At 43.6% G+C, this 15,474-nt stretch overlaps 1 protein-coding gene across 3 annotated transcripts in view; it reads right to left on the bottom strand.

Moving 5' to 3' along the window:
• LOC111266641 (sodium-coupled monocarboxylate transporter 1) overlaps positions 1-15,474 on the bottom strand; it is a 46,490-nt gene that overhangs the window by 18,470 nt on the left and 12,546 nt on the right. For 2 of the 3 annotated variants that reach the window (XM_086970995.1, XM_022844294.2), the window contains exons 5-7: positions 13,855-13,995; positions 3,579-3,690; positions 2,613-2,832 (exon numbers count right to left, since the gene is read on the bottom strand). In XM_086970995.1, the coding sequence (XP_086827121.1) occupies positions 2,613-2,832; positions 3,579-3,690; positions 13,855-13,995 (473 nt within the window). The remainder of the gene's footprint in view (positions 1-2,612; positions 2,833-3,578; positions 3,691-13,854; positions 13,996-15,474) is intronic. The other variant, XM_022844295.2, reaches the window with a different exon arrangement.

The following is a 15,474-nucleotide window of genomic DNA, read 5'->3' as shown; positions in this document are numbered from 1 at the left end:
GCTTCACCTTCAAAATACGAAACTTATCCCGTCGAACCCTTAATGAAAACAGGACAGCTCGCTAGATATATTAGAGAGACCGGAAGAGACGAAAGATAGATACGTCGACGCATTCTTCTTTTTTATCTCCTTCTTCCCTAGATTGGACTTCGATGTCACTTTGGTGCGGCAGTTGCTCTGCAGGGGGCTCGTTAGGAGTTACCGGATAGGAAGTCCAAGCTAGAGCATCTCGGCGGGTGAGCAAGCCAGCCACTTGCCGGCACCCAGCCGCGGTACCCGACATCGTTTGCGTGTCGTCGTCGTTCCTTTCGACGACAATAAAGCCTTCGAAGCAGTCGTTTGCCGGCACAAAAGCTATCTATCTATATGCTCAGAAGCCGTCGCAATGGTCATCGATAACCTAGATGGGCCCAGCAACATCGGACAATTTGCGCCGCTAGTCTGAGCAGCCGTTGCCGCCAAGTACGTTCAGTTATTTGACAAATGTCGTCAAAGAATCGTCCGCATCGGATCAATCGCGTCAACTCCCAAGATCTGAATGGACCGGAGACCTAAATGGATTAAATCGATTCAAAGGGAAGGAAACAATAACAGCAGACAGCCAGTCAACCTCTGTCGTTTTTTTGGTCGTCAGTTAGACCAATACAATAAAATGTTTTTCCTGTACGCGCGGACTATAGCTGACACGCTAACGGTGTTCATCGCTATCGGCAATCCGAATCCATTGAAGTCGAGTGCCCAAAAACAGTAAACTAAACAACAGTACAATGGCTCGAATCAGCAGAGGTGCTTGGAGTACGTATATATGTTATCTGATAGGCTCGCAGAGAGGTCACTGTCACATCGTAGTTTTTGATTCGTATACATAAGTCTATCTATGGCCAATTCTTTTGGATTCAAGGGAAGAAACATAAAGAGAGAAAGAAAGCAGCGAGTGATATAGAAAAATTCAGAGAGGTCAACGAATTTCGGTTCACAGAACCGCCGGTCATAGTCGCGCTTGTTTCTACCTTGATGACACTCAATTATGCAGGCTGGCTGAACGCGTGTTTTCTATGTTAACCGAAAAAATCGGCGCTAAGTCGGAAGTGACGGTGGAATTCCACCATCTTACTGGCGTCACCGACCACCCATGGTCCTACTGCTAAGGTTTCTCACCTCCGCGGATTGTGCGCCTGGATTTCTCACTCACCTCATTCCATTATTGGAACTTGCACCTTTTCCCCGTTTTTCCTTTCTCGATCAACTTTAAAACCTGGTGATTAACTGATGTAAGCTTATTGATTGCGGTCAATTTGAACGTTTTTCGTCATTTACTGTTTTCGCTCTCCATTTTGTTGTGACACTGGCGGGGAAAACTATTCCATCTCATCGCTCCTGCTTCCTGTTTACGCCACCGGTAGCATGAGCAGCTCAGGCACCATCGCCACTGTCGCCATCAGAGTTGCGTCTTTTACGAGGTAGATGGGACAGCTGTCTTTGGCAATGTAGTAGCTTATTTTGAATAATGACGCCTGAGAGATTAGGCAAAAACTGGTTTTAATCGGTTAGTTCAGTGGAACGATCACAATCGCTTGGACGACCTTTTACAGTTTTCTACGAGGCAGCCTCCTCTGCCTGAGAGCTGAGGCAGCCGTGACGTGCAAACCGCATACAAGCACGCTCGCATACACATAGAAAAATTTGTGAAGCCATTGCTAATACTGCTGCTAGCATGTTTCGAAATAGGCGTGGTTGAGGCGGTGGGTAACTACTACATTATACTATGCCATACAGACCGCACGTGGTCTGATTGTCTGACTGACTAATGAATCGCTTCAGGCTGTTGTCATAGCACGTGTATGAATATGTCCGCGCGATGTTAGTATCCAGAACGATAAACAAACAAGGATCGTCGAATAGTTTATAATAATTTTTTCTTTAAAGAAACCGCATAGGCTGTAGATATTTATGGGACATAGAAAGATGTTCGTGGTGTACTTTTTTCATAGCGAAAAAACCGAGTAGTTTCTAGAATAAGAAATATCACAGAGCACCGGTATTTGGATAGAATATGCGTCGTCTATTAGTCGTTATCGGTTTTATATAAACATTTAATTCTATAAACGTGAGAAAAATAAATTACACAATACCTATATTTTTTCATTAGTGAAAATAATTGTCGTTTAAAGGTTGCTTAAATAAGATTACTTAAATTAACCTAATATGTTTGTAAATTGGATACAACATACCAGTCCTGGCGCCATAAACCATTCGACCCATAGATTATAACAAACTACAAAATATATAGGCTATATTAAAAAAAAAAAGAACTAATTCATTCAATCGTTAGATCTCCTATTTGATGCCGTTCGACATTATTAGCAACAGGACTAACCGAGGGCAAAAGCTCGCACAGAGATCGCAAAAACACATTTTTTCAGTTCTGATGGAAAACTATTTTCAATGCGGTTACAGTTTTAACTGTGATCTACGATTTCTAAGATCTAAGATGGGGCACATCATTTAATTATTTAATACTCTGCCACTATATTCCATTAATACTAAGCCTTCCTGCTATCACTCCCAACACTTTCCAGTTAAAGTTCACATCTGGCGGAGCCTTGGCTTACCAAGCAAGTTAATGATCTTCGCACCAGTGCTGTCAGGAATGCCCTCTTTGATGACGGCAATGACATCAACGTAGAAGACCGATGCAAGCGCGTTCACTCCGGAGCTTACCGAGCTCAACGAGGCGGCGAAGATGCCCGCCACGAAGATGCCGGGCAGTGGAGTCCAATAGCCAAGGACGTCCATCACGAAGTACGGCAGAAGTTGGTCAGCTGATTGTACCTATTCGAAGAAAAATAGTCATAATCGTATCATTACTTGATGACTAACTGGCAATAATAAAAGTGATAACTTTCGACTTTTCAGTGATTCAGTTGACCGCTTAGATCAGTTTGGCACAGGCGTGGGTAACCATTAGCCGTCACTTTATTATCGTGTCCTAAGTCCACTGTTATCGAGTGCGTAGTACCTTAAGGCGGGATACGGTGCCTGAAATACATTGTAACCTGAGGACGCGTTTAATCAAATACGCAACTGCCGGTCATTTCGTCATTGTTTGAGATAAAGAGGGCATGCAAGAAAAAAAGAGATTTAGCGGTTTAAAAAAATTCTACACACGATTCCGGCATCGCTCAACAACAATTACCCTTACAGCTTTGTTAATCAGTTGTTTTTAAACCTTTTATGGCTTTTGGATCTGGTTAGCGAACGTGATGGCTTAAACCGTTCGTCGTTTTGCAATCAGGAGGAAAACGAATATATCTGACCCCTACCGCAATATACAGATTATGCAACATAATGAAACAACTGTACAAGGCTATCGTGGTACATTTAGGGCATATATATATATATATATATATATATATATATATATATATATAATTACGAGCATCGTCGCAAACAATTGCGCTGATCTATATTGAACAAATAATAGCCAACTTTAATTGTAAAGTAATTTCTAACGTTCAGCATCATAGTTCCATTGCAGAAGTGGCTATATACAGGTTTCGATAATCAAGCTCACAAACCTTCTGGATACTCATCGGATCACAAGCAACATAGCGCGCGTAGACCAGCAAGCCGCAGAAGCACGAAAGGAAAAGTGCCACGCATAGAAAGGGAAGATTAAGAAAGATTACCCTAAAATAAAATCAGGACGAAAAGAGCATTAAGGAACTGTTGCCTGTTCTTGTTTAGACCTTCCTAACACGTTTGGCTATTGATAATGGCAGCTTGATTCCACCTAGATGCCTAAGTGGCCCAGGACAATTACATTTTACAGGACCTGAACGATTGCCGTCTGACGGCTATGACAAAAATAATAATCGAAGGTTTCATGCAACTATCATACATAACATCAACGATTTTCATTCAAACTGCCATATTTATCAAAAAGAAACTGTGTACATTGTTCTGACTCTATTGATTCATCTGATTTAATTTCGGTTTTTTCTATTTAGGTGAAGGCGTACCTGCAGAGCACGTTTTTAGAAGGTGCTCTACATTGTGATCTTAATGGTCGACTGTACTAAGGTCGGATTGTTCGCCAACGTGTCCCCTTTCCGGGACTTGTTGGCGGACCAAATCCGGAGAAAATGACCATACAAACTGCGCGGAGCCACACTTACGACTCGCTCTTTTTGGCGAGTAGGGCCCGCTCGGACCATAATTGAGCCTGCCTTTCAAACAATAGGTCTTGAGATGCGTAGGAGTCTCTAAAATTACCTAGAGTCCCTCAAATGTAGAGTGTGTTACGGCGATACCTCGTGACCGGTCTCCCGGACGGGAAGTGGACGTCGTGAAGTTACGCAATGAAAGATGTACGAAAAAGATGATTTTTTCCTAACCAAATTCTACTTTAGTATGATCCTCTTGAGACGGCTAAGTGGGGCGAAATAGGCCCGTATTCCCTAGCACAGCCAACTCCCTTTAAGTCGTCAAAAAAATATGTAATTAGAATACAAATATCATACATTTGTAAACGAACACACGTAAGTCACATAAACGTCTACAGATCCATTTCGACCAATATATATATCAGATGCAGAAGGCTATCTGATTGAAATATTCTCATATCGTCCCAAAATATCATCCGTCGCTCTCTAACCCGTGGATGTTTTGGCCGCATATACATATTAGCGGAGATGATTTTTATACGAGAAGCGTTCTAATATGCTCGGGACACGCATGAATAAATCGCTCGGACGTCTCTTCACCACGTCTAACGCAACAAGGTCCTTTTCCATTTGCATTATTTTTAAATCCCCCTATCTTCTGTTACAGTGCCCACTTTGGCAAACTGAACTAACACGGTCCCGCATATTGTGTATTTGTACTTGGCTTAGAAATCTAGCCATTTCTTGGCATTCATACCAAGATACCCTTGCAGGATCACTCGCATGCCTGAATATACTTGTTTCTGCTAGCTCCACCCAACGGTGGAGCCATGGTGTTACGAGTAGATGGTCATGGGCGGCTGAGATGAATATTGACGCATTCTAGGACCTGCTGCTTCTTCAGCTAACTGCAGGTCCTTCGCTTGCCTGCAAAAATGTTTCCTTCTTCTAATTGTGACCTGCTCGCAGCAGACAGAGATATTTTTTCATCGTAATAATACTATCAACTATTACTACGCATAATAAGAAGCAAACGAGTACACAGGGGTGCGACACGCGGTTAAAGGTTAATGGCCTCGTGTTGGCTTGACCCCACTGTTTTATTAATATATACACTCTAATGAATACCCATAAATAGTCACAAAAGTATCAGAGAGTATATTAGATGGCTAGCACTTCTAAGGACTTGTCCTTAGATGAGGAACATAGGCGTAGCGATGGGAAGGACGCCGCGAACTGTCGACTTTATGAAATATTATCAACTTACATAATCTTCTTGAAATTCATTTACACACGTCCTTAGATGACTGGTCCATGCATTCTATCTGCTTCCGTGAGTACAATTTATTTGAAACGTGTCATAGTAAATTTTCATCTTTCCGAACGCTTCATGTTCAATGGAAGTAAGCTTTGGTCTTATTTCTTTATCAACTTTTATGATTTTTGCCACTTGCATGGGAACTTACTCGTTTCGTTTCTTTAGAAACCTGGCCATAAGAATGTTTATGACGTCTCCAAGGGTGATTTCGATAAAAAGTGATAATATATGGCAACATTATTTGCCGAGGCATCGTGGATGACAGTTAATCTCTGACTGAATTCTCTGCATCTTGGCCATCCTAATTCTTCTGCTATGAGATCAAGCATTGTCATGCAATACAACTGGTTTACTTATATCCACCGATCTTTGAATTACTTAAAATGAACGTTCTTCAATATTAGCTTCAATTGTTGATGCGGTATCTCTGTGAACGGTCTTCAACTAATAGACGCGCATCTCGAATGCGAAAAACCGTACCAAAAAATAGCATAATTACTCTGTTATAACATAACGCCATCTTGAAAATTTGCCATTAAAAAACCTAATACACAAATTTAACATCCTTCCACTGCATCAGTATCTTTTCCCTCCTCGTCATGTTTTCTAGCCGTTTTAAGTGTAGGAACAGCTGCAGAGGCCAAACTGCAGCGTCTATTAGGAGACAGGTGTTCTTGTAGTAGAAGCAAAAGAAGTCGTTATAGCAGTTGTCTTGCAGATGTTTGGTGCCAGTTAGCTGCGCTGTATGTGTCGGTACGTGTGGTCACTTTCACTTCCTTTCGTATTTCTTTTATTCTCGCTTCTACTGCAGACCTTTTCAGGATAGGATAGCGCCGGGCAGAGCATTGACGATTGACTTCTCTGGACGTTGCCGTTACTATAGCGGAGTCGCTTCCGCCGCTGCTTCTGCTGGTGCTTCGTAATACCTAGCCTTTCGTGGACCTTGTTTCACGTTGGCTTGTAGTATCGTCATTGGTATGCTGGTGTTGATGCTGTTATTGTTGTTGTGTGTGTGTGTGTGTGTTGTATTTCCGTGTGTACTAGAACAATGGCAAAAAACCTTGGCAAAAAAGGGTGGGCCTTGGAAGTTGAGGAGAATATCGGAGTAAGCAGACGACCATTGCAAACTACAATGAAGCCAGAGTGGACGACTTCGACAGCAACGTTGCTCGACCCGTGAGTGATATGGCGACGTCTACCAGACAGCAGTAGTTTGCGCAGGAGCCATCCGTTCGTCCTCTTCCTAGCAGCCGCTATAGGCTGCAGCCACCATCTTTCAGGCCTCCCGTCGCCGCCGTTATCCGCTGTGTTACGGTCCTACAACCACCGGGCAGGCCAGCTGCGAGGTCGCCAGCAGAGACCTCTATAGAAAAGCCTCCAGCAGCATCAATAAGAGAAGCAGTCGTGGCAGTGGTACGAACGGTTGCGAACGCTTCGTGGTTAGCTTTGGAGGGGTTTAAAGGTGGACGGGACGATCCGTGGTTGTAGTGGGGATGGTGGCAGACTCTGCAGCGGCCGAGCTTCCAGTAGAGGTAAGGGTTCCCACGCCAACAACTCATTAAAGCAGCATCCGATCTCATTACACGTTCACTTCTTCTGGGGGTGGAGGCAACTGCCATGAGGCAAACAGCAAAAGCAGGAAATGGGTTGGGGTAGGGATTGTTGAAATGAGGAAACGTCTGTGAAGGCTACAGGAAATCGGGAAACACGACCATCGAAAAAAAGGTTTCCTCTCACCCCTCGGAAAAAAAACGTGCTAGCTGCGGATAAAAGGAGCAGGAGGTGGGGTTTGAGGCATATGCGAGCGTTAGCCGTCCTCAACGGGCTACTCCCACCAACACCACAAACCCGTTGTGCTTAACTATAGCCCATCAGACTGTAATCGGTAGGCATACCCGAGCAAACCAGACAGAGACCGTATCACTCTATCCAGCAGCAGCAGAAATGGCGGCTAGCAAGGCCAAGCCGTAAAAAGAAATACGCGAGAAAGAAGAGAAAGCTTGACCACAAAAAGAAAAGTGTACGAGAGCGCCTCCTGGTTGTGAGTTGAGCTAGCTATGTATGTGCGTTGTCTTTGGCATCTGACGGCTGGTAGATTAGCACAACAGAGTAGCCCTAGTTGTTGTAGTAGTTGAGCGTGACGTACCATACGTTGCTGTGGTTCTCTAGGATCGCCCGGTACCGCACAGAATCAGCGATAGAAGCGCAATACTTTTCTAGTCCCGTATTACATTTGCCTTGTAAGCATACGTAATGATTGCGTTGTTGATGTGTTGTGCATTTACTGTCGTAAGCGCCGTGCTTCGTGTCTGTCTGTCTGCTTACGGCCATGCCAAGTTTAGCAGAGCTTTTCTCCTGCCATTCTTCTCGCCGCTGGTTGTTGTATATACATTGCACACTGGCGGCATTAGTTAAGCAGTGCAAACATATAGATAGCGCTCACGGTCGGATTTGCCCAGCTGCTCCCCTAGGCCTTATCGGGAAAATCTTTCTCCTCTCCCTCGCCCTACCTCTATATCAATTCTTTCGACGAACTCTCGAGCTTTCGTCCTGCGTTGCACTCGCATAGACATCAAAAGGCAAAAACAAACGGCGCCGAAGCGACAGTGGAAAAACAGAAACTTGTGCTAATGAAGCGACCGAGTAGCGCATATCAGCAGGCCATTTGTTTGAAACGTACAAGTGTGAATTATATAGTACGTGACGTTTGACATACATATAGCGCATTCGGCATTATTGAGCTATATTAGTCCGTGAGCATTTGAGCCAACAACAGGGTGAACTCATTCTTTTAGGACCAACAGAATCATTTCGGTCAGCTTCTACGGGAACATTATAAACATATGATTTTTCACGTGATATTTTGATACTTTACATTTTCGTACCCCTCTCCGTTACGAATTTTCGGCGCTAATTCATTTCCCAACGCATGTCTGTATATGTCATTGACTCTGTTTTTAACCTTGTCCAGCATCGTTTTTCCCCGTCAGGACCTGATCGATCACCATCACTTCACATGTAAGGCTATTATATGGATGCACACAACATGGAAGGTTAATCGTAACCGTGGTCCTCTGGTCGTCTTTTTTTCGACCGCCTGCTATTGCTTCATCTGCGGTTACTATCGTTGCGTATTAAAGTCTTCTTACACGGAGATTGTACAATAGCAGCGGCAAAGGCGCGGTAACTGCCGTATGCTTGCTAGTGTGCCGTCGCTCGTGTGACGGCTACAGCTGCTGTTGTAATCAAACCGTCCAGCCTTCACCCGCTCTCGAACTACGATCGCTATCACTGCTATAACGATTACTGCGACGACGGTTCATTGTGGATCAGACTCATATTCTGTGAAAGTCTGTCCGCCGACCATTACCAAATAGAGGATCTTGGCCGGGAGACGTGTAGTTTGTAATGTGTGTGTTGTTTGGTTCGCCTTCTTGGATAGCTTGATTCTTCTCCTCCATTTTCTTCTGCGAAAAGACGCTCGTGCGGGAGCATGGACGGAGGAAATACGCCCAGTAAAAACTAACCAATGGATCGACCAACCACGTCCAAAGCTTATCCTTTTTCACGTCTGTATGCGGTGCGGCGTCTATTGACAGTATGGCGATAGTGAGTTTTCGTTCAAGTGTCTTCGTGTGTAACAGCATCCTGTGTTTCTGATCGTCTATACGTTTCTGTTTGTGTATATCTGTGTGTATGCTTTGTTTTGCAACCGGCAACATCAAGAGCTCGCTGCTGCTGTTGCTGGCGTAGCGCAGGCGTTGGGAGCAACAACCACTAAGTCTTGCCCATATGTCAGCCCCTGGACGATTACTTTATGAGGCGGCCCGCAACAGGCAGGCTCTGATGTTGCCATTCACTTGCCGGCGATGCCGTCACCCAACAGTATGACGGCTTGTTCTGTTAATCAGTTATACGGCCAGCCCGTCGTAGAGTCGCCGACAGAAAACAACAGAGTGTGGGAACAGGGAGAGAAGAACGACGAAAAAACGTCAGTCGTTGTAAACGAGTAATATGATGCCAGCTTTGCCATCATCGTTGGGGAGTGGGGTTATGACGGTCGTCGTCGCTGGACGTCGACTGCCTTTAACCAGCACCCGCAGACGCCATTACACGGTCGCAATCCCCATGGTGATTCGACATGCTGGTAAGAACTATGAGCAATGTTTTGGACGGTAGGAGGAGCCTGTGTGTCTGGATCATACTATCATTAGGGTTCCTCACCGGTACGACTGTATTTTCAGGCATCAGCATTGGTCTTTGCGAAACCAGCTTACGGATACCCGCATTCATAATAGACGCACGTGCGAAGACATATTGGAGTATTAAGCTAATTTTAACCGGGCTGTCATTATTATCGTTGTGTCTAGGTTGTATGGCGAATGGACTATACCGCAAGCTGGTATGACCAGGCAGGTTTCGTCTTGCCTTGAGTCAATGTCGGTTGATGACTTTCAAACGCCTAGTTCGCTTTCGGGTTTTTGCCCCTGAGCGGCTCTACGGCCACGTTATTTTTTTCTCTTGCTTTTGAATTCTTTGCTCCCTATACTTAGCTCTTCGGACGGAGTGAACCGGAGTAGTTCGCCTGTGTGGGCAACATAAAACATAATCGGCTTTCGGTAGGTCGTTCATTCTTGTCGTCCTCAATACCACTTCCACCAGCGTTGCGACTTTTCCCATTGTCTCCACGACTGACATTGCTAGCAGAAACGCTCGCAATAGCGGTTGGTTTGTCTCTGAGCGTCTTCGTCTCTTGTGCCTCCGTTTCCTTAAAACTAATGAGCTACTGGCAGCAGTTGGAGGAGGCCGCTCGTTCCAGGGCTTCATCCGAATGATGAGGCTTTTACACGTTGTTCATACAACAGTCACCGCTATTTCCCTGGTTTCTATAACGCTTGTTCTTGATAGCATAGTCTTTGTCCTATTGCATCTTTTACTTTTAACTGTTCCTCCGACGTGCTAATTCCAATGTTCGTCAGTATCCAGCGACAAAACTGTGTAGACACAGGGGCAGCCAGCGTCAACCAGCACTCGATCTCAAAACTGCATTGTGTGTAATAAATTATGTGACGTGATTTTTGGGCCTGCTAGTGCTTGATAGCAGCGACCTCCATCGTTGGCGATTCTCCGACGCTGGCGACAAATCTCTATAGATTTGTTGCTGTCTCGACTTTCTTTCCAGGAAGGAGCAATCCGTCCTTCTATAGTTGCGTGGGTGACTGGGGTTCAGCAGGACGTTGAAATGCAAACGACTACAGGGGGAGAAGCCACCAGAAAGTGGGTGGTTCTCTCTTTTTTAGCATATATTTTATATCATTTGGTAACTTCACACAAGTAAATATGAACATGGTGCGCACAATGAGTAAAATAGCGGCGCGTATGAAACGCGTAGTTATTGATTTTACAAGTCACAGTCTGGCTGCTGTGTAAAAACGTTGTAGCTTCTGTGTGTAGGTTTTCTCTCTCAGTAAATATAAAATTTCTGTAAACAAACAAAAACAATCGTCGACCGCTTCCGTCGTCAGGATCGTGTTCTCATAAGTACAGCCACATCACAGAGCTCATCGTGTATTTTGTGCCGATTTCGTTCGCCATAAACCCCTGTGAGTTCGACATGTGTTCTTCTGTCCAGACCCGACGATCCGTGTATCAATGTATCGTCCTTTTCGGCGAACCGAATAGCTTCCACTTGCTCGAAACCGAAAGGGACACTGTTCTAGCTGCGACCATAACGACATCACCCTGTCAAACGGCCGCCAATACGTCTGACGAGCACACCGAGGCCAGCCGTCAAATATAACATAGAGAGAGGTAACTTACGGATGGAACCGCTGTGAGCGTTATATTTTGCAGCTGTTTTTGAGCTGTGTTTATACCGAGCGGTGACGAAACTTCCCTGAAATACGCGGCCTGATTACTGTTTACGACTGTGATATGACTATTTCTGTGAGTAGGCGGTAAGTTTTTTAAAGGCTTGCTAAGTTTTTGTGAAATTAACTATTGATTTGCCTATTCGTACAGTCTCAAATAGAAGATATTGCAATTTGTAACTTCCTATAGGAGTTTTACCAGGATGTGTCGTTATTAGAGTTGGTGAAAACGAGTCTGGAGCAATATCTCTTGATCTTTTTCAGCGCGTTACCTCCAACTTCTTCTCAAGGAGAAGCTATTTGCATTTTTCATAGGCTGCTCCACTTGAAGATGGCTGTGTTTTTATTAGTGGAAGAGTTTTCTATTGATAAAACAATTTTTGATAGAGATACATTTATATTTCAATGCTTTTGCTTAAGATTTGAGAAAAATCGTCTATCGCTGAAGACACAGGGTGCCAATCTTCTCATTTCGACGAAACCCTTCTAGGTTATGATAACAGGCTATTCGTTTCTGTAGTTCCTGCCTCAGTTAACCTGTAAACGTTTCCGGTAATCTACTATTGTTCTATAAGGCTCTTACATGTAGCTTTTAATTATTGCAAACGCTGTGTAGGTGTCAAGCTAGACGAAATTAAGCCCAGCAGCTCTCCCGCACCTTTAACCGCAAGAAATAACCACCATTCGCTTAAAACAAGCTGACATTGGTAATATTAGGTTTTCATTACAAGCGTCCTATTCTACTCGTAACTAATTTTTAAAGATGATTTTACTGCCTGATGCGTTTTTGTATGCAGAAGTCGAGAGAGAACTGCCAGCAAACCCGAATAAGTAAGAGCGTTAGAGATGAATGGCTCAACAGCCTGTGTTTTCTTTCGGACTCGATCTAAGTGAAGTTACTGAAGCGTCGATTTCAATCATGTTAACCCCTAATGAAGAAATAAGATCTGTGCTGACATCACTATCCGGCCTCACTACCTCTTTTTTATACGAAATGAATCCTGCGGAAAAAATCTTATCATATCATTTATAAGCAAAAAACCCTGAGTGGATTCTATCTCTATATGAACAACCGATCCAGGCTAATCACTTGCCGTCCATAAATATAAATAAAAAAAAAGTGATGTACTAACGAAGCCTGTCAATTATGTGAGTTTTTCTTTGCGGAACAATCGCTAACCAGAAAAAAAACGTGGTATAAGTTACACGTGCCATCTTCTTTGTTGTTATTGCTGGTTCATTCCCAGTCTGATGTGATCTATAGACGACAGAATGTACACTCGTTTGCAATAAGCTAAATACGTTTAGAACAGCGTTCTTGCAGCAGTCATATTTGAATTGTAGTATATACAAATACATTCTACTAATCTATCTATTCCGAGAAGAGCTTAGCGATCAGTTAGGTTCAGTGTTACTCGGTCCCAGTTCCGCATATTTCAGCGGTATAATAAGTATTTGTTGGTTCCTCAAATGCAAAGATACAGGGCAGAACATGAACCCCAAATAATCACAACCAGATGTGCTTAACTTTCGCTGTTGGGGTCAATTTTATCTGAAACAATATTGACTATCCAGATTAGGCAATACCCCTCACGCATAACCTTGTTTTACGAATGGAACCGGTTCTGTAACAAGCCCATTTCGACAATTTCATAACATAATTCACTTTTGCTGTGACCTAACTTCCCCAACTAACCTAGATAACTTAAAACTCAAAACTAGAACAAAATTATTCAACGATGCGGAAATTCGTAGTTGGAGAATTTGGAGATCTATCTACATTCAAAGCGATGATATTCTTTATTGACGGTTTCGAAGGGATTTGAGGACAGCCCTATGTCCTGGTACACCACTAACGAGGCGACCGGCCTATCTTATTAAATAATTTTTTGCTGTTATTTGACTGGGTGGAACGCTCTTGGATTCAATCCCAAGATTTCCTTATCGGCTCAATGAAGAGCCAGTAATCATTGCAGCTCAGAGTGTTTTGGTATAGGATAAAGCTAACTAAAAGGAAACTACCGCACTTTAGGAAGTATTACCGTAATATATTGGACAACGGTATATCTAGGGAAATGATTTATAATAATCGTATTAGGATCGCAACGAACGACATCTACAATTATAAAACTTTCAAAGTATTGACTACACTGTGGCCTTCGATCCGTTCGCCTTTATGCATGTGAGGTGGTTATGCTGATTTCCTACGGATCGAAGTTTATCTATTTTGTGCCTGAGAACCAATCAATGAACCATGATCATTTTCGTTGTAAAAATCCTTCCAAAGCTCCAAAATGATTAAGACGGCTGGACGAATAGGGAAACTGTTCTTCGTTTTGGCATTTAGTCGAAAACGTTCGAGTATTCAAAAGTCACACACGCGTCAACTCGATAAGTTCATATAGTTAATAAAGGCCGATAATGGATGCTTTTGTTCGTGTACGTATGTTTCAGGGTTCGCACAAATAAACGCTGGTTTGTTTTATCGAATCGTACTCACCATTGAGCTTTTTCGAGCGTATCAACAGTCATGTATCTCACGACCATCATTTGATTTGTCGCATAGGAAGCCAGGTTTGTAAAATACGCGCCAAAGAATAGGCCCCAAAGAGAATATTTATCAGTTAACCCATTGACCACTCTGAAAACGGTACAGAGATAGGGCGAAACAGTCAACAAGTCGGTCAAACAAAAGTAGCGAACTCAGCTTAGAGATAATTAGGCTAAACATTTTCTTCAATAGATATTGCTTTAAATTCTACTTAAGGTCCGTTCAAATTTAGTCATAAATAATTTGGCTAAAAGGTTGACCATAAAAGCGGACCTCCGAACAACCTTACTCGTTTGAATCTTTTTTATGAAATAAGGGTCATTGCGCTCGAGAATTAGCAGAAGTTGAGTTTCTAATTAGTCCCATATGATCATAATTCATTATTAAGTTAAAGGTTCGCATTCCGTTCACTACCAACAGTTCGCACTCATTTGTCGAACGCCATAAAGCTTCAGCACGAAACGTTGCTATATCTATCCACGGAAGTCCACCTCATATGTTTCTCTAGCTATCAGTTCTTTAGAAACGATTAAGTTGTTACCTAATTGTTTTGAACCAAAAATATCTGCTTTTCTATGTACATATATAGAACGTTAATGTAATGAACGTTTGCCCATTCGTACGACGGCGGCCGCGTGCTGCGGTGTGAAGGAAATTTCAGTAGAAACCACCTTCTTCAGGCACGAGCTTTGGAACAGGCCTGGCGCAATGTAGACTGCATCATTTAAAGCAACGCATATAAAGCCCGCTCCTCCACTCTGGCACTGCCACTCACCCTGGGGAGACCGAGTGGCCCCGAAATCCTCAAGGCCAAGTAGTTAGTGCCCCGTGTTGCTTTGCCTTGGTTGCTTCTTTTAGCCGACATTAGCGGCCTATCGTTCGGATGTATACGGTGAACGAAATTGAGAGAGGGAGGCGGAGAGAGCGAGTACGAACGATCCGGCCGGAGTAAGACTACAAAGTGTGGGATAGAGCAGTGTGAAGTTCTGTGGCAGCAAAGGCGACTGCTACTTATGCTGCCAGACGTCTGAATTAAATGAGAAAACGCAAAACAGAGAAGCGGAAAGCTTCTTCGTCGGATCCGCTAGTTTAGGAGATGTCGGTCTATTGGATCACTCGTTAGCTATTCCCAAGATTTCGCTGTCTCGAGGAACGAGTTAGGGGAAGAGTCAAATTAGAAGGAAACATTCACTTATTCATTTGCAAACTCAAGGTGCTTGATCATTCATATGCTCACGTTCACACGCTCACAGACGCGCCTAATGGTTTAATGGCGCTACCACGACTTTTCCTGCTGTCTGTCCCATCTACCCGAAGCCAAACAAAACCCGACTACTTCACCACCATAAGCTTCCATTGACCTTTGCTGTTTCCGACTTTCGTCGCGAGTCTCGTTGCTTAATACTTGGCTTGGCCGTCTGTAGTTTGCTTGTGGTACTTTACCGTACTCAGACCGGCAAAGACTTCGACTCGCATCAGCCTAGTCGACAACACAAAAAGTGGCCCGTCAGCTAATCACTAATGACTTTTTTTAACCTAACTTCGCTGCGCAGAGTTACTCGTGCGGCG

The sequence above is a fragment of the Varroa jacobsoni genome, unplaced genomic scaffold (assembly GCF_002532875.2).
Source record: "Varroa jacobsoni isolate VJ856 unplaced genomic scaffold, vjacob_1.0 scaffold_1104, whole genome shotgun sequence".
In the NCBI taxonomy this organism is placed as follows: domain Eukaryota; kingdom Metazoa; phylum Arthropoda; class Arachnida; order Mesostigmata; family Varroidae; genus Varroa; species Varroa jacobsoni.
The sequence above is the reverse complement of the archived record's forward strand: the minus strand, read 5'-3'. Positions and strand labels throughout refer to the sequence as shown.